Here is a 20,711-nt window from a genome sequence, read left to right as displayed (position 1 = left end):
GTTAAACATTGAGCTAAATACTAGCTCACTCATTGCATTTGAGGCAAAGCAAAAACAAAATTAACATTTTTTTTTCTGCTTTACGTACTTCGTACGCATTTAAAATTTTTATCCAAACATCTGTGGTATTTTTGAGGTCTTTTGTCTCAATATTTCTATGGAATGATTTCAACAGAACATATTCTTCGTATAGCAAATCGATATTGATACTGGGAATTTTAAATTAAAAAAAGTTTGTTGCCTGAGCCTTAAACCATTACAATGAAATAAAAAAGAAGTCAAGTAGAATGTAAAAGGTTATAAAGTAAGCATAATATAAATATTCTGTAACCCCCTTTGTAAATAGGATAGAATGTTGTTTTTTTTTGAGTCTTGAAGGGTGCATTTCAACAACTTTATCATCAATTAATTCTTTCTTCCTAAATAATCATCTCAACAGGTTGTTTTATGATTTCTGCTTTTTTAAAATTCCCCACTTCAAATGTTAAAAAAGGTGTATCTTGGAAATTTTATTATAATTCCAAAAGGGATACGTCTGGCAAACCTGTAACGTTGTATATGTGTCATTCTATTTGAGGAAAGCTGAAGCGAAATGAATTGCCACAGTTCATCCTCCTCTTCAGATTTTCAAAATGCATGCACTTTTCCTATAGCCAAGAAAACAAAAGAGAGTATGCAACAGATACATGACACAAACTGGAAGAGAACAGAAAAAGGCGAATTCCATCATTTATGGCAGGACTTAGAAGAAGATGAAAATCGTTTCAAGATGTACTTACGGATGAATAAAGAAGAATTTAATTTCCTATATAATCCGATTAAGGATGACATTCAAGGGCAAAATACGCAATTTCGAAATTCAATCAGCGCTAAGGAAAAATTAGTTGTATGTTTAAGAAAAGTCGAAATACTGCAAGTTTAATTTTGAATAAGGATTTATTCCGTCAAAATGCGAAACAAAAATTTTTTAATGAAATTTAATTACAACTAAAAACTACTTCTCAATCCTAAAAATTTAACTTGTAAGAAATTGTTGAGTTGTGCAAATTGAAATGATCGACTTGTTCGTCCTCTCAATTTGTAATTCTGTTGGTCTTTTTTCCTCCTTTGATTATTTTTGAGCGTCTCTGTGACTGGACATTTGCAGTGAGTATGCCGAGTAGCTGGTCGAAGTGGAGGGTGCATCGGATAGGCACAGGAGCAACGTCCTTGAAGTTGTTGTTATTTGTTTTCAGATATTCTTACTTGTGCACTGAAAACAGATTATTTACTTCAAATTTAATTTTGTAGTAGTATTTCCTCCATTTTCCTCTTGTCACGTGGTCACGCCTAATGAAATTTCTGTTTGAACAGAAAAATCTGAGCTCCTGACAATGTCATTCAGCCTTGAAGCCCGACGTGTTATCTTGTGAATACAGACAATCACAACAGTGCTCTCCGAGCAATACACTAATTGGTAAATATAGCTCCCCCACATTTGACATTAGATATGTATACGAGTGAAGTCTCGTGAAGTGATAATAGTGTGTTTGTGCCCATACTGCCATGGAATGGCTGAGTGGCAGAAGACAGAGAGTGGCATGTAGACTAAGCAAGCAAAAAAACATCAGGTAAATGGCCTGTTTCTTTACATGAGAGAACAGAATGAATACATTAATCAATAGAACATAATTACTAGGAAAACTAATATTAATGATCCAGCAGGGCCTACAAAAAAAAAACCCTTACTAAATTAAAATATATAGTAAATTAAATGAATTGGTCAATCCATGTTAAAATACCAATAAGAACAATAACAATGATAAAATCTGATGGGAAAACAATAAAAGCAATTATATCTGACAAGAGCTTTTGGGAACAAACTCTATAAGCTGACTAAAAGAAACGTCATTTGCATGCATTCTCTATCTACTAAACCTGGTAATATTTTCTTTCAGTCTTGTTTTTCCTGTACCTAAGCCATACAAGGAAATCACTTGTAGCACTATTATGCCCTTTTAGCAATAGCTTTGGAAACATGTCAAGGATGGTACCACCAGCATTATGATTTACAGTAGAATCATCTGCAACAATTCGCATCAGATGTGCCATTCAGTCATGGTATCCATACCAGATCTAATTTTCACCATACTTATGCATAAATTTCTAATTTAAAATGACAAGAAATGAGCATATACCAGGGGTGGCCAACTTAATTTGTGATGCGATCTACTTTTGTTCTTCAAAATGTACTGCGATCCACCATCTCAAGAATTTCATTGCACATGGTTAAAAAAGTTAATCAACACATATTGAAAAATGCTGTTTATAAATTTTAAAATTAAATACAATTCAAAATTCTTATTTTAAATTCATACGTATTTAAATTTTTAAATTATGTGAAGTTTGTGTGTTCATGTCATCTGCAAAGATTTCAAAATTGGGAATATATTGTGATAAGGCCAACCGTAAAGAATCTTCTGTATGCAAGTCTGTAAGAGCAGAGCGATTCTTCGTCTTTGTTTGTTTCAAATATGAAAAGGACGATTCACATAGATAAGTCACGGATTGCACCAGGGAATTTAAAAGTTCACTGCATTTTTTTTGCATTTGGGTACTTTTCTGGGTAAACATATTTCCAAAACTCTTTTTCTGATGATCTGGCTTTTAGGAAGATTTTTCGCAATGTAATAATAATTTCATTTTCAAGTAATATTTTCTCAATGTGAAAAATCTCAGCGATTTTTTCTGCAGTTTGTTTCATATCTAAGTCGACATTAAATGTATAAGAAATATATTGAAGAGTGTCTTCAATTGTTTTAAAATCACTGAATCTGGTTTCAAAATCATCCACAACTTTCTCAATTTCAGAAACATATTTCTCACTATTAAATTCAAAAACAAGATATTTTTGCAATTGATCTTGTATATTTGCAAAATGATCACATTTTTTTTCTATGAGATCCTTAGTCATTGCCAAAAATTGATATTTATATGCAGGAATACTATGAATCATGTCACATCTGGTGAGTATGGGCTTGGCACACCCAGGGTCCTGAGCTGAATATCATTCTTCTCTTTCTTGGTGATTCCCTTCTACTTCTGATTCTTCTCTCTCTCCCCCTCTCAGAGTAATTTAGAATGGAGGCGCACTCTGACTCAGCCACCTCACATCTGTGTGTAATCTCATATCTGGCTCATTTTCATCGAGTTGCATTTTGAAAAGTCTCCTTTGAAGAGCTTGTCCTCTGATGGAATTCACGATTTTGAAAGCTATGTCCATAACATGTTTAGTATTTAATCTTTTGCTCACTAACACTTGTTGGTGGGCGCCTCCGTAGCCAGGTGGGCAGGAGCAGCAGTGTGTAGCACATGCTTCTTGATTAGACCGGAGTTCGGGCCCATGGATCACCAAATACAGAGGATGTGGAAAGGTCAGGGAATGACCACTGCACATCCCCGGAGCAATATGGCCTTAGTTGCTAATGCTCCTAAAAACCAAACAACAACAACAACTTGTTGGTGGATGATACAGTGGTAACTCAAAAAATCTGGGAATTCATCATCCTTTTGGCACAATGCGATGAATCCGTTAAGATGCCCCTGTTATTGCTTTAGCTCCATCTGTTGTTATTGATATAATAGTGGTAATTTAATTTTTTCAACACAAGCTTAAATAGTGGTAATTTAATTTTTTCAATTAAATTTTTGAATGCGTTAAATATATCAAGACCTCTAGCTCTTTCTTTTAATGAAACCATACCCAGCAGTTCTTCTATAGTGGCAGAATAATCAAAAACCATACAAATAAAAATGAGCAATTTAGCTGTATCACTGATGTCTGTAGATTCATCCAGCTGTAAAGAAAAGCACACACTTAGCAATACGAGCACGCAATTGTTCAATCACATTTTTACTCATTTTTTTCGATGCATCACATCACAGTATTTCTAAATAATTGCAGATCTTAAAGATCACTTTTAATTTTCTTAAAATTTTCAAAAAGAGAATCTGTTATTTCTAAAAATGCATCTTTGATGAATTGACCATCAGAAAATGGTTTGCATTTTTTTGCAAGAAGATGACTCACTTTAAATGATGCTACAGTTACTGCTTTAGATTGTAAATTTCATGAAGAAATTTTTTTGTGCAAATAATCTAGATTTAAGTTCTTTTAATTAATTTTTTTCTAAGGTCACTATTAGGTGGAAAATCCGATTTGGTTTGGTTTTGATTTTATTGGCGCTATAATGCACCAAGACCATGTCATTTATAAAAAAATTTAAACTTTCAGTGACCTAATTAGTTAGGTCACTATGTCAAAAGGTATAACAAATATATAAAATAAAAATGTAAATTTTATAAACGAGCAAAAATATTTATTGATTTTAAAAAGCTAAAAACAGCAGACACATTGTCATTGTCGGATAAAATCTGACTTAGTGTATACAGCTCAGTCATGATTAAAAGCGGTAAAACGGATATTGCTAAAATCTAGACAATCAATTAAAATGTGTCTCATCGATAAAACTGTGCCAGAGGACTCACACATAGGAGGGTCATCAGCCCTCAGCAAAAACGAATGAGTCAAATGACTATGTCCTATGCGGGTCCGGGCAAGAACAACTTCCTCCTTACGATTCCTGCGCAGACTAGACTGCCACGGTTCAGTTACAGGCTTTATTTGATATAATTTATTCGCAGTCTGTATATTCCACGAATCCTGCCATTGGGAGTGTATCTTCATGTGTATTATTTGCCTGTAGTCTGTATAGGGGACTAACAGGCAGCGATTATTATTGGGAACTGCTGATTTGGCTGCGGTGTCAGCCAAGTCATTTCTACTAATCCCAATGTGGCTAGGAATCCAGCAGAAGCGGATATCATATTCACGTCCACGGAGGAAGTGAATCTTCTGCTGAATACTAGACAGAACTGGATGAGAATTATATCTCACAGTTATTAAAGCCTGTAAAACACTGAGAGAATCAGAATATAAAATGAACCGTTGGTATTGGCATTTACTAATGTGATCCAAGGCTAACTCTATAGCGTGCAGCTCTGCAGTAAATATGCTGCATTCAGAGGGAATCTGCTCCGATGTAGTGCTGTCTGTAAAGACAGCGGCAGATCCCACATATGATTCCGACTTCGAACCGTCTGTGTAAACTGGCGCGAAGTCAGAATGTTCAGCTCGGTGTGCTGAATAAAGCTGCAGGTAGACAGACGATGGAGTGTCCGACTTTCCCTAAATTCTTAGGGAGAAGTCACATGTTGGAACATGAGCATGCCAGGGTGGAATGGGTTGCTTTAGTGTTTGGGCAACCTTGTCTACCTTGATATTAACTTCCTCGAGTAGCTCTTGGAGACGAATACCAAAAGGACGATTGGCAGTCTTATGGGTGTTGTACAAATTTTCCCATCGTGGCTCAAAAACAAATGGCCACGTAGGATGGTCTGGCAGGGATTTCAGTTTTAAGGTGTACTTTAGGGACAACTCCTTACGTCGAAGTGATAGCGGTGGTTCATTTGCTTCGACGTATAAGCTCTGGACAGGAGATGTTCGAAATGCTCCAGTAGCGATACGGAGAGCCTGATGATGGACAGGATCCAGCCATCGAAGTACACTGTCTCTGGCCGAATTGTATACTAGGGATCCGTAATCTAATCTGGATCGTACAAGTGCACGATAGATGCGTAGTAGGGTGCATCGATCTGCACCCCAAGATGTTGAGGAAAGAGAGCGCAGAATATTCAGCCCTCTTGTGCACTTTGTGCGGAGTTGACGGATGTGATCCAGAAAGGTCAGCTTTTTATCGAAAACGAGTCCCAAGAATTTTGTGTCCACTGCTACTGGAATAGCATTTTGTCCGAGCCTTAGTTCAGGTTCAGGATGAAGATTACGCTTACAACAAAAGTGTATGCAAACGGTCTCCTCCGGCGAGAACCTGAAGCCATTAGCAAGTGCCCAGCAATGGCTTTCTGCAGTTGTCTTTCAATAACCCTCATGTTGCATGACTGACAAAATATGCTAAAGTCATCAACATAGAGGGCACTGTTTACAGTTGGAGGAAGTTGTTCTGTGATGGAATTAACTTTCACGGCAAAAAGCGTGACACTTAATACTGATCCTTGTGGTACTCCCTCCTCTTGGGTGAAGAAACGAGAAAGTGAGGATCCCACACGAACTTGGAAAGATCGATTGGCTAAAAAGTTTTTAATAAAAATGGGGAGTTGCCCTCTAAGACCAAGGCTATGCAAATCTTTTAAGATGCCAAATCTCCAAGTTGTGTCATACACTTTTTCCATGTCAAAGAATACAGACACTAAATGTTCACGTTTTAGGAAAGCATCCCGGATGGATGTTTCCAGTGTAATAAAATGGTCCAAAGTGGACGAAAATCCGATTGGTCCCATGGAGTGCACTGAAGTGCCTTTCTAAATTTCCTTTTTTTGGGTATAGCCACAGAAGCATTGCAAATCAAGCAACAACATTTTTCTTTTATCATTATAAAAAGGTATTCTAGTTCCCACTCTTGATGAAAATGATACATTTTACTCTTTTTTGTAGTATTCATTTTAAATCAAAGGGTATTAAATTAATGTATAAGTACTGTACATTAATACACCCCTGGCATATTAATACAGTTATTAATATTAAGTAAGCTAAATAAGAATTCGACACATACACTATGCTCTCCACAATGTAACTGTGAATTTTCACTAGACAAGTCTAGCAGCTGTGTGGTGACAAGAGTAGTCAGGTGGTTCAACAGATTAGTAATAAGCGTATGCAGTGGAGCACATAATAATAACATTTAGATTTTGACTAATGTGTTTTTATATATTTAAAATTTGTCATGATCGACCGAAATTAAAGCCACGATCGACTGGTAGATCGCAATCGACTTGTTGGCCACCCCTGGCATATACTATACCAGAGGTTCCCAAAGCATGAGGTACTTCTTCATGGGGGCGCACTTGGTTTTTTGGGAGAACGCCTTTTGTTTTCTTGAAGCACTTTTTTAATGAAATATTGACAAACCATTCCACTAATCCAGGTAAAAAGCATTTTTTATTTATTTCTATTATTTGAATTTTATTTCTTTGAGATTAAATGTGTTGAAGTATATATTAATTTAAAATAGTATGTATATTCAACTAAATTTTGTGTCAAATCTGTTTTTTTTGCATTTGTTATGGAACTTGGGAGGCATATGAAATTTATGAAAAATTTTAAGGGGGGCTTAAAAGTATAAAAGTTTGGAAACCTCTATACTATACTATATTACAGTGAGTATGTCTCATACTCACTGTAATCTGTCACATCCACACTCAATAAAACACTATAATAAAATGAAGTATACCTCTTAAACAAACAGTGACAAAAAATGGAGTTTCGCTGTTTACTATCATCATAACTTGAACACTTACTATTCTGATTTGATGTTTAAAGTACTACTACTACTAAATTTGTTTGCACCAATCCATAATTTAACTACAATAATTCAGAGCACTATTTATATTCAGTTTTAATATACTATTTGCAATTCCCATAAAGAAATGCTTACCTGCTTTGCAGAGTTTTTGTGCCACAATGACTACAAGCAACAGCTGTTCATACAACCAAGTGTATTTTCTGAAATACTTGTTTTATTTAAAAACTAAATACAACTATACTGATCAGCACAATAAAAACTGTAAAATGAAATTTAGAAGAAGAAAAAGAGCCACTACAATTTACCGAAAACGTACTAGCTTTTACAGAACGGAAAATAAATGTGCCTGACTCCAATTTCATCCAACCTTATTTCTAAAAATCATTGCTATAAGTCAATAAAGAATGCAAGCAGAATTTGAATGCTCCTCACTGTCATTTGTGTGTTTTAGCAGATATTCTGTAGACAAATATACAAAACTTTCATTTTAGTTTTATTTTTTAAACAAAATATAGAAGCTGAAAGGCAATCACACAGGAAACATGATTTAAGTGGCATAAAAACTAGAACACATCACTGCATGGATTTAAGTAAGAATAATTTATTGAATGGCAGTGCTGCTCTTTAAAAAGATGGAGCACAAAAAATAGAAAACTATATACAAGTAAATTACTGAAACAGATAATTAAAAGTAAGTGTGGGGGAGGAGACTACCACACATCACAGCTTTCAAAAGCAGATTTTGGGGTTATAGGCTAAGTAAAAACTGCATAGGGTTAGACTTTATGTAGTCCCTAACCTTTCACAGTTGATGTAGTCTATAACTCCCAAATTCAGTTGTTGGAAGGCCATGACACTTTGGCAAGTGTATAAAATAACTGACAACATTAACAACCTACTGAAAAAGTTAAGAGATCTCACCTATTATTCCAAATGCTCTTAAAAAGGTCAAGTGATTCTCGAAGCCTATTCTGATTAGGATCTTCCCTTAACACCATGTTGTAACTGCTGCAGGCAGTTACAAAAATAATTGCTGTAACATCATTAAAACATTGTATCCATTTTCGACGCTCATCTCGCTGTCCACCCACATCAAACATGCTACAATATAATAAAATAGTTATTATGTACACTTCTTTGATTTTCAACAGAATTTCTAAAATTTAAACAAATTTCATAGGAGCATTATAACAGGGGTGGCCAAACTTTATAATAGAAGCTGCATATCATAACCCTCAAAGGTTTGAGAGTCACAATTAATTTCAAAATATATTTTTATGGATAATTTTGTACAAATTTTACATATTATTTATACATTCATGTATTAATCTTATCTTCAAAGATCTTGGTCATGAGGTTTTTGAAATCTTGTTGCTAGTTTGTGAATGCACTAAAAATTAGCATTCCCAGATGTTGGTCTGTTAGCTGTGCATGGTGTTTGAATTTTATGAGTTTTGCTGTTGAGTACAGCAATCCATAGCAGTATGTTGCACCAAAAATTAAAATTAGATTTGATTCTGGAATAGGACATGATACAGCCAAGAGGGATGTCTTTGTGAGTGTTCGATGTAGAAAATTTTTGAGGATATAAGGCATCAACTCAGCATTCTGATGGGCATTTATGAGAGCTTGAAGAACAGGGTGGATGCCCTTGAAGGAATTAAGTTGGGCCTATCATGCTCTCAGCTGCCCACCTCAATGCCAGAGCTTGCACTTACGCATCAGGAAACACAGTGGCAACCCCCTAGAGAGAATGCACTGGTCTCCCACAACTAGCTATTGCCAGTGACTCTATTTTCACCCAAACAGGAAATACACTACTTCCTGGTTATACCGTGGGGTTTCAAGGGAGAGGCTGTGATCCGCATTATAAGACAACTGCACTTTAACCAATGTCTACAATTTTTCTTTAATTCATTGATTCTCTAAAAGTCTAAGAATATTTTTAATGTTACATTATTGAGCATGATAAACGTAGCTTTGCATTCAGTATTTTTTAACAACTAAAAAATAAAGCCAGGTGAAATGAAGAGAACAGCAAAGTAGCCTTGCATGACATGAATTTGTTATTTATGGCATATACAGCACTGTATTTATGTCATGCACAACTACGAATCACACAGGTTACTGGGAAAGGTGACTGATAAAACAATTAGTGTTTAATACTTACATATGAATAAACAAACTTTTCAAAAATTCTTTATTTTCACAAAAAACATAACTAAACATGAAAAAATTCAAGCAGTTTATTTCATGTCTTTAAAAAGTCTGCAATTTTTTTTTATTTATTATTTTTTTTTTTTTACAGGAGAATGTTTTTTGAAAGATCATATATATTTTAATGACACTAATTGCAAAATCTTTACTTGCTGAACTTCCTGCTGTTCCTCTAACCATCCAATCAGTCTAAGCCTTGTAGTGCTTCCTGATCTGTAGAAAAGTTGACATACTCCCCTGGTTCTTGTGTTTTCATATCACTTCCCTCTATCATTTTTTTGTTGGCAATGCTTTCAACAATGCTTTCATCTGTCAATAAGTGATGCACTAATTCTTCTTTGTCAATATCAACCCAATGAATGATCATGTTCCCTGTGAGTGCCTGCTCCTCAAGGACATCTCTAACTGCCTGTAGATCACAATGGTGGGGAGACTGTGTCCAAGGATTTCTGAGAAACGCAGCTTTCCCTCCCTTGCAAAGACTAGGTCATTTGAGTGGAGGGAAGGGTTGCCTCCTGCAGTGTAAGGTTATCAGAAGCAATATTAATATTTTCTCAGAATTTCTTTTAATGCCAAGGTGAGGTAGAAAGAACCAGGGTATATTCGAATCCACAGTATGAACGGCGGCGTTATAACCAGGGAGTGATGTATATTGTGCAAAAAGGATAGGTGGGGACCAGACTATGTCTGCCAGTGGCAAAAGTTGATGACACTGTAGAGCACAAATATCATCTTTTAAGGGCACAAAAGGTGACATTGCTGTACACATTGGCAATAATGACATTAAAAGTGCAAGATCTGAGTAGTTACTTAACAAGTACATAGCAATGTTGAAAAAAAGTCATGAGTTAAGATTAAATTTGAAAGTGTCTGCAATTCTGCCCAGACATGATAGAAGGGAGTACATGATGAAAGCCTTGTCAATCATTTCGGCCATGGAGAGACTGTGCAAGGCTCATGAAGTTAGGGATCCCATATGTCCCGTTTTTCCTGGGACAGTCTCGGATTTATGGATTTTACGGATCTCCGTCCCGGTGTCCAGACAGAGTCGACACACAGGACGTCAAATGTCCCTTTCCCCCCCCCTCAAAACGACATCATTTTCACTTGACACCAAGCAATATGGAGTCTAGCTCTACTATACAAGTATCTCAAAACAAAGTAGCCCATGCCCGCAGTTAACCTTATAGTGGTGACATGGAATGACCAGTACCAAGACATATATCATCATTGTGCTACTTTGTTGCAAAATACCTTTAATGATTTGAGTTACAGTTAATCACTGTCTCGGTTTGCATTGTTTGCACTGCAGTGTTCATGTTGATTTCTCAGTGTTCTACTTTTAATGTTTCATTATTTTTACAAAGGGTACTAGGAAAGTTTTGCAATATGACGCAACAATGAATCACAGGAAGCTGCTTGTTGCTGCATGTTGAGACATGTTCATACGTGCATAGTAGCTGCTGCGCCAAGTCGATGGGCTCAGTTATTCATTAGTAGTGAGAGTGTAAAGTGCTTGCGACCCCATCGTGGTCACGAAATGAGATAAGGACAGTTTTGCGGTATAATTTCGTGCGTGGTTTAACCATAGACCAGTGCTTAGAAGAAATGACTCTTGCACTAGATGATAATTGTCCACATCGTACAACGATATTCAGGTGGTATAGAGAATTCCAAAGGGGAAATTTCACTCTGGAGGATTCTGAGAGGCCGGGAAGGCCACGAACGTCAGTTACGGAGGAAAACGTTACTGCTGTGAGGAAAATGCTTGACGAAAACAGGCGAGTGACCTACCAACAGATAGAGGATACTTTGGGCCTAAATGCACCAGCAATTCGTTCGATTCTGCAAATGATCTTGCAGAATCGAACGAATTGCTGGTGCATTTAGTTCGATTCTGCAAGATCATTTGCACGTGAAGAAACTTTGCTCTCTCTGGGTGCCGCATCAACTGACTGAAGAGCAGATGACACGATGTGTGACTTGGTGCCGGGAGATGTTAAAAAAGTTTGATAAGGGACAATCTCAGTATGTGAACAACATCGTGACAGGTGATGAGACTTGGCTGTACTATTACGATCTGCCGACCAAGGCTCAAAACAAAGTTTGGGTCTTTGATGATGATAACACACCCGTAATTATCAGAAAATCCCGATCTGTAAAGAAGAAAATGATAGCTGTATTTTTCAAATCGAGTGGAATTGTGGAACGTGTCGTTTTGGACACACAGAAAACAGTCACAGCTAAGTGGTATACTGAACAATGCCTGCCTAAAGTCATTGGATCTATGAAGAACCTGCGGCTAAAGTCAAGAATGGACACCTGGTACCTCCATCACGAAAATGCTCCAGCTCACCGCGTCAAAGCCTGCACCGAATATTTGACCACGACAGGACTGAAACTTCTCGAGCACCCTCCCTACAGTCCAGACCTTGCTCTCTGCGACTTTGCACTGTTCCCGCATGTGAAAATGAAGCTAAAAGGGAGGCGGTTTTCCAGTGATGAGGACCTTCTACGGGCTTGGGACAACGAGTGTGCTTTACTCCCTAGTGAAACTTGGCAGAACTGGTTTAAAGATTGGTTTCGGAGGATGGAGAGGTGTATTGAATGTAGAGGAAATTACTTTGAAAAAATTAAATAAACAAAGCTGTATTGCAAAACTTTCCTAGTACCCTTTGTATATTTGGAATATATAAATAATTTTATATTTTGAATATAAAAATAATCCTTCTTTAAAATGCCGAAGATAAAAGCATGTTTATTATCAGTTTAAAGGAGCAATTCACATTTATAAAAGAAAGTAGTATTAGTGGCGATTCCTCAAAAGTGGAGTGTTCCTTGTGAAATGCTGTGTTTAGTGTTGGTCATGGAGGAAAGGCAGATATATTTGATCACATCCAGCACAAAAACACACAAGGCTGCTGTGGTTACAAAATTCTCCAGTCAATCATTGACGTCATTTTTAGGGACAAAAACTGCATGACGAAGAAAGAGATCTAGCTGCAAAAGAGACTATGTTTGTTTATCATACTATCAAACACAATCATAGTTTACAGTCAATGGACTGTACTTCTGCTCTTTTAAAAACATTTCTAAACAAAAAATTTACCTGTGCTCAAACAAAATGTAGGGCTATTAGTAGTAGTAGTAGTAATGGAGGCATGTGATGCAAGAAAGCAAGGGTATGAGCTTATGTAGCATCAGCCAAAAAAAAATAAAATAAAATAAAATAATAATAATTTCACACAACCACTCCTAAAAGTTTGTCCAGTTCCCTCTTGAATTTATTTAAGCTATCAACTTCCACAATGACAGATGGAAGTTTGTTCCAGAAATTAAGCACTCACTGGGTAAAGGCAAATTTTCACATCTATTCTACAATTGTCTTTCCTCCATTTAGGCACCAGCGAGGTGATCTGATAGAGGCGTATAAAGCCTTGAATGGTTTGAGCATGTTCAATGTTGATGGGATTCTTCCTCTTGCTCAGAATAATCACCTGAGAGGGCATAAATTCAAATTGAGGAAAGACAGATGTAGGATAGACGTGCGTAAATTTGCCTTTAGCCAGCAGGTAGCTGGTTGGTGGAACAGACTTCCATCCCTTGTCGTGGAAGTTGATAGCCTAAATAAATTTAAGGCTCAGCTGGACAAGTATTTCGAACGAACGAAGGGGTGAAGTGGAAGTGGTTTTTTTTTTTTGGCTGATGCTGCATAAGCTTGCTTTCTTGCATCATATGCCTCTACTAATGCGAATGCTAATTTGAATTTATGCCGCCCCAGGTTCGTAATCTGAGCAAGCGGAAGAATCCCATCAGAATTCAGCATGCACCACCCATTCGAGGCCTTATACACCTCAATCAGATCACCTCGCAGATGCATAGTCTCCAGCCACTGCAATTTGCAGAACTTAAGCCTTTCTTAGTAAGAGGACCCTTTCGTTCCCCTCACCAATCTTGTCCTTCTCTGTACATGCTCAAGCAACTCAACATCCTTCCTAAAATGAGGCCTCTAGACCTGCGTGGCCTGATCATTGCCTTACAAAGGGATAACACCTCCTTTTTCCTACCAGCAAAATTTCTGTATATCATTGACAATATCCCATGACCTGCTCTGGCAGCCTGTCTGCAGTGCTCAAAAAACTTCATATCTGACTGCACAATTACTCCCAGATCTTTTTCATTTTCTACCACCCTAAATGAAGTACTGCACAACTGGTACATTTCTCTGGAATTACTTCTACCCATATACAGTACTTTGCACTTGTCAATGTTAAACTTCGGTTGCCATTTCTCAGCCCATCTGCCCAAATTTTCTAGATCCTGTTGCAGTAGCACACTGCCATTACTGTCATTAACAACCCTGCCAACCTTTGTATCATCTGCAAACTTTGACATTAAGCCTGATATACCTTCATCAATATCATTGATAAATATACAAAAACAACAGTGGGCCCAACACTGAACCTTGGGGAACTCCACTAATAACATTAATCCATGAAGAGCAGCATCCATTGATTACCACTCTGTGTGTTCTCTGACTCGACCACCCTTTTATCCATTGTAGCAACTTACCCTTAACACCATATTGCTCCAATTTGTACAGTAGCCTTCAATTCACAACAGTGTCAAAAGCTTTCCTGAAATCCAAGTATATGATATCAGAATTATTTTTTGCATCCAGTTCCTTTGTAACCACATCATAGTATCCAATCAAATTTGCCAGACAAGACTTTCCCTTAACAAATGCATGCTGTGTCTGAATTATTACTGCAGTCTTGTCTAGATGATCCCGCAATGCATCTTTAACCAGTGACTCCATTATTTTCCACTGGAACAGATGTTAAACTAACTGGTCTGTAATTACTTGTGTACTACATTTGCACATCTCCAGTCCGTGGGGACTTTCCCTGAGCCCAAGTATACTCTCATAATTATGGCCAAGGGTTTGCTTACTTCTTTTGCCACCTCCTTTAATATAACTGGATAGATCCCAGGTGCCTTTCTTATTTTTAACTTCAACAATTTCACCTCCACTTTGCTCTCAGTTATTACAAAATCATTAAGCACTCTGTTACAGTTTGATAAACTTCTGGCATTTTCCTCCCTTAATAACTCCTCATGTATCAATGTAGATGCAAAATTCACAGCAAAATATTGCTGTGAATGTATTATCAACACATGCAAGAAATGAAATACTGGAAGACCTAAAGAATACAAAGTATTGCTGCTTAGCTGTAGATGCTTCTAACCACAGCAATCTAAAGTTTGTACCGATTATAGTGAGGTATTTTATTACGGATAAAGGCATTGCTACAGAATTATTAGAAATTTGCAGTCTCCCAGAGAAACTGCCGATCTTATTGTTGACTACATTTTAAACGATGCTAATAAACATGACACTATTGATAAAATAATACCAATACAAAAGCATATAATACCAATAAAAACTTTAGTCGATTAAAAAGGAAAGGCAGAAACAATTTTTTTTACAAAAATTCAAGAAAGTTAAACAGAAAAATAATAGATGTAGGCTGTGCAACACACATTATTCATAATAGTGTACAAATTGCCGATGATGTATTACCTATAGACGTTCTAGTGTTTCTTTGGAAAGTTTTCCAGTATTTTCACCATTTCACAGTCAGTGTAAAAATTTTGAAATCTTTTTTTTTGTGATTTTGTGAAAATCAAGTATAAAAGTGTTCTAGGGCATAGCAAAACAAGATGGTTGTCACTGGAACGAGCTCTGAATCGTTTTATTGAACTTTACGATGGACTAGAGTTATTTCTTGAGTGAGATAAAGTAATCTTTTGTATTTCTTCTATTTCTGAGAAGTCAAATAAAGATATTTTCTGATGCTATTCAGCAAAATGAATGTGAACAGGTGACAGATTTTGATGCTAAGAAAGAAATAGATTTCCTCATTGCAAGGCTTATAATGTGACCAAATGAAATGTTCTTACACAGTGAGGTGAAAACTGAACTTAAAAGTCTTTATAAAGAAGGTGTGATGACTGAAAATTCAAAAGATTGCTGCAAATTTTTATAATACTACACTTCAGTGCATTCAAGAATGGACTGTTCATTCATTTAGTGTAATTACAAGAATGGAATGGATTTCACTGAGGATATCCTTTTGTTGGGAAAATTTCACAGAATGTGCCAACGAAATAAAGATTATCTTACCTAACCTCAGTATAAATGAAAAAAGTCTCTTTGATGACTACAGTAATGTCAAATTGTATTCGATGGAGAATGAAATGACTTAATGGAATAATACTAATTGTAAGACTGCAGACAGATGGAAAGAAGTATTTGCTCATTTTTAGAAGGAACAAATAACTTGTAATGAAATAAAGTTACTTGTGGGGTTTTGTCTTATCCGAGTTTATTATAAGTTGAAAAAATGAATAAACTCAGATCCTTATTTAATACTTACAAAGACACACATAAGTACCCGACTAGCAATTTGAACAATATAATTTATCTGATCAAATGTCAACCAAATTGTGATGCCTGTTATACTGGTAGTACTACAACAAAGTTTGGTTCTACCAAAACCTCTAATACTCGCGCATACTACCACTATAATAGTTTTAGAACTGGACAATCTAGCATGGAACTTAAAATACATGCCCATACCCACAATCACACTCTCCTAATCGATTCCGCTATCACCATTATTAAACTTAAAACCAGCCATAAAATTCTTCAATATGAAGCTCTCATTATTGAATGGTTCCGACACCATTCTAATCTCAATATTATAAATGCGAAACTCCCCTTTAATCTTTCCCCGGCTTGGAATCTCTCACATTTGAGATTCCCACGTGTTCCAAAGAGCATCACGAGAGTCTAGATAATTCTTTAAATACAGCACGCGTCTACTCCCCACTTAACTTCACCAACTGAAGACATTATAACTTAACGAAAGTCCGTCGTTATGACTATTGGCATTATCAATTTTCTACCTTATGACAACCAGGGACGGAGTGGTGCATTTCTGCTTCCTTGCGCTTATCTTAAATTCCGTTAAATTAACTTATTTTTTATCCCACCTTAATTCATTAATTTAATTATTCCACCTTAGATTTAGCCATCAGTCTCTTCATAAAACTATTGCAGATTATATTCAAGGTGAGAACTGTACATTAAGCACTTGCTATTTAATACTTAGTCTATTATCACGGTATTATAAGAATTCTATAACTTCTATATATATATAAAAATAGTATTTTATGTGCGGCCCGCCTTCTTTTTGAATTCCTAATGTGGCCCTTCAGCCAAAAAGTTTGCCCAGGCCTGATCTAGACCGAAGTGGTAACGAAAGAAAATACAGCAGATTTGTAATAAGAAAATCATGCGTAACTAATATAGTTAGCTATTTTGAAAGAGTCACTTGTGAGTTGGATGCAGAAAATAATTTTGATATTTTTCATCTACACTTTATCAAAACACCTGACTTTATTCTGCATGAGAGGTATACCTTGGAATGGAACATTTTGATATAATGGGTAATATCCTTAGATGTTTGTTTGTTATTTGGTTTTTAGGAGCATTAGCAACTAAGGCCATATTGCTCCGGGGATATGCGGTGGTTATTCACTGACCTATCCGCATCCTCCGTATTTGGTGGTCACTGGCTCGAATCCCGGTCTGATTGAGAAGTGTGTGCTACGCACTGCTGCTCCTGCCCAACTGGCTACGGAGGCGCCAATATATCCTTAGAGGGATTTCAGGATGACTAAAGTGCAAGAGGCAGAAGGTTGTGATTAACAGTTACTCTTTAGATTGGACTAATGTTAGGGATTAGTGGTAGAGCTACTGTTGTTTCTGATTTTCTTAAATAATATTTTTGAGTGATTTCTCAAGTGATAAAGGATTTACATCATCCAAGGAAAAGGTATTTATTTCCCAAAGGTTTACACTTGAGAAATAAATAAGGTGTTACACCAGGCAGACACGAAGCTCTTAAGAAATAAATAAGGTGTTACACCAGGCGGACATGGAGCTCTCCATGCAGCACAGACAAGCAAGGGGAAGACCCATGGTGTCCGATTGATGATTTATTAAATATATCATTGTAGATATATAGAGAGGCCATAAGCTTAATCAAAGATGAGATTGCTTTTGAAATACTGTGTCCGATTGCAGAGACCACACCTAAAAGGCATCGGGCTTCTTGAAAAGGTCCAAAGATTGGCAAAGGGCACTCGTATCAGAAAAGACTTTAAATATAAATTTTTTGGTTTATACTCTGGGACGACCACACAGTCTGAGTAATTCACAAAAATGAGAGACAGAGAATACAAGAAACAGCACCAAGTCATGCAGGATTGAACCATGGTGATTCTAGGCACATGTACTTATGCACCCTCAGGCCTGGGTATAGCAAGTTAATGTGGACTACAGAGCTTGGAAACCAGTACCTTGGGATACCCAAGTACCTAGACTCTGACAGATAATATTAAAATTAATGAAGGTGAATTTTCACAGTTATAAATTATATTTAAACAAAGAGACAATTATGGGGGAAGAGACTGGTCTGCTGGAAATTTTTATTTTAGCCAGTGAGTTGTTAATTTTTGAAATAAGTTATTTATCTCCATGGGTAGTTAAGACTGAGAGTATGGGGAAATTCAAAGGCCAGCACATTCACAGATAATAATATACAAATATTACATTTTTTAATAAACACATGTAAGAAATTTTATAGCTAAAATGCTGTTTACTTACTGGAAATTCACTTTGTCAACCTGAAACCTAGTTTCAAAAATTCCTGAGGTTAAGACTCGACAGCGTAGAATATCCTAAAGAATAATTTTAATTCAAATTCAACAATCATATAATAAGACACATGAAAAGACTACTATACATTAAATTATATCTGCCAGATTCAACAAACAAACAAACAAAGCATCCCAGTTCACTAATACTATTATTATCAGAGATAGCATGCATGTATGCGTGCGCGCGCGCACACGCACACACACACACACACACACAAAGGTTTGATCAAGTGCTGAGAAAACTGATTTAGAATAATATTCAAGGGCAATGAATAAATTCTTTTAACCACAGAACACTAACTGTTCATAACATTTACGAACTGTTTTTAATTTTATATCAGAAATTTGTTTTTTATTATTATTCTGATTGAGAACACAGTTGTTTTTTATAGCCCTCGAATACGTTATTTTTTTATCAACATTTAATGTTAGTCTCATTTTGTACATGAACAGTATTAATACTACACTGAAACGACAGAATTGATGGGATGCTTTCTGCAATGCTTTCTTGAACTAGTGGACGCAATGCCTTGCCACGTGACTGCCCTTATCTGAGCAAAAGGTGGGTCCACCCATTACTAGATAGGTATCCCATGATTTCTGTCCACTCAGTGTAATATTATTGTTCACATAGTATTAGTATTAATAAAGGTAAATTGATGCAAGAAAGGCTTATTTGGTAGCAGTCTTCATAAAAATTTTAAAAAGTCACCATTTATTTTTTATTTATCTATTTAATTCCTTAAATTTACAGAATCCCTCCAGTTCTAGAAGATAATGTGATAATTTGTTCCAAGAATTAATAACCCAAAATAATTTGGCTAAAAGAAAATTTCCTTATATCCAGTCTAAAACTACCTTCTTAAATTCAGGTGCATTTTCTTTGGTGTGTGCGTGCCACCTGCAGAAATATTTGAAATTATAAAGATGAAATTTTCAGAGGGGACAAAAAAAAAAGATATTTCTATTAATTTTCTCGAACCTTTCAAAGCTTTAAATACCTTGATCAAGCCCTCGTGGAGACATCTGATAATACATATGAAGTCTTTAAGTGAGCCAAAATTTTTGGTGTATACTTTTCTGTATATTTATTTTATAAATCATCTTATTCATTTATGATTCATTCATCTTGTTACTCATCTCAATAGTGCTTCTTGTTTGTTGCTGCAACAGCCAATATTGGCACGATGGTGTTGCAAGGGTAGTGACATTTCACATCAGTAGGAAGTTTATTCTAGGGAAAAAACCTTAACTTTATAAGGATTGTGTTAGGGTAGTTATCTATACAAGAACACTTAGTCTTACCTGTGTTTATACTAGCAGCAGGAGTCTAGTCAATAAAATGGGACAAATTCAAACTCCTGGTTAGGACAGCTGATATAACCAGGCTAAAGAAAATGAAAATGTGGTGCACTCTGAAATAGGGGATGGTCAGTTTCATTTTGGTATATATAACACTAGCCGCTGGCAGAGGTAAAAGTGATTCTTGCACTACTTCTATTGAAATGCAATTGGGCAGCAGCCTGGAAAGCAAGGCAATGGGAATTTCCAGGACTGCTGGGAGTCATAGTGGAACAAGTGAATACATGGGCTGTGTTAGGGTAACTAAGAGTAGAAACAGGTGCATGTATACTTGCATGCACCAATGCTAGGGGTATAGTTAATAAATTCGATGAGCTTGAAGTGCTAGTCAAGACATCAAAGGCAGATATTGTTGGGATATCAGAGATAATGTGATACATATCCCAACATTAGAGATAACATAAGAAGTGCAGAACTGGAATTTGGGGAGTACAATGTGTACAGAAAGGATAGACAGGACAGGAGGGGAGGAGGGGTTATGCTGTTAGTTAAGAAACACAAAATCTAAGGAGGTGCATCCAATTGATGTTGGTGGACAATGCAATGTTGAGTCTGGTGTGACATAAGCACTGGGAAAGGAAAAAATGAGAGTAGGTGTGTGTTTTAGGCGTAATGAATCTGATCAGTATAATGAGCAATTGTGCAGAGAAATAGAGTGGGCCAATAAATTAGTGTCTTATAATGGGGGATTTTAATTTCCCGGATATTGACTTGAATTTGTGGGTTGGTCACTCACACATTAGCAAGGCTTTTGTGGATTTATTGGATGACTGTTTTCTACAGCAGCATGTTCTGGAGGCAACTAGAGGGAGTAATTCTCTCGATCTGATTATCAGTAGTTATTCTTCATGCATCAAGAATCTGCAGATAAAGGAACCACTAGGTGGCAGTGATCACAGTGTGCTGAAGTGAGATTTACTCAAA

At 36.4% G+C, this 20,711-nt stretch overlaps 1 protein-coding gene across 1 annotated transcript in view; it reads right to left on the bottom strand.

Moving 5' to 3' along the window:
• LOC150078802 (guanine nucleotide-binding protein G(s) subunit alpha) overlaps window positions 1–20,711 on the bottom strand; it is a 244,592-nt gene that overhangs the window by 39,131 nt on the left and 184,750 nt on the right. Inside the window, exons 7-8 of the mRNA XM_090384099.1 lie at window positions 18,373–18,446; window positions 8,340–8,519 (exon numbers count right to left, since the gene is read on the bottom strand). Coding sequence (XP_090240225.1) covers window positions 8,340–8,519; window positions 18,373–18,446 — 254 coding nt within the window. The remainder of the gene's footprint in view (window positions 1–8,339; window positions 8,520–18,372; window positions 18,447–20,711) is intronic.

Source organism: Mastigoproctus giganteus, chromosome 10, assembly GCF_048544385.1.
Source record: "Mastigoproctus giganteus isolate SK-2022 chromosome 10, ASM4854438v1, whole genome shotgun sequence".
Lineage (NCBI taxonomy): Eukaryota > Metazoa > Arthropoda > Arachnida > Uropygi > Thelyphonidae > Mastigoproctus > Mastigoproctus giganteus.
The sequence above is the reverse complement of the archived record's forward strand: the minus strand, read 5'-3'. Positions and strand labels throughout refer to the sequence as shown.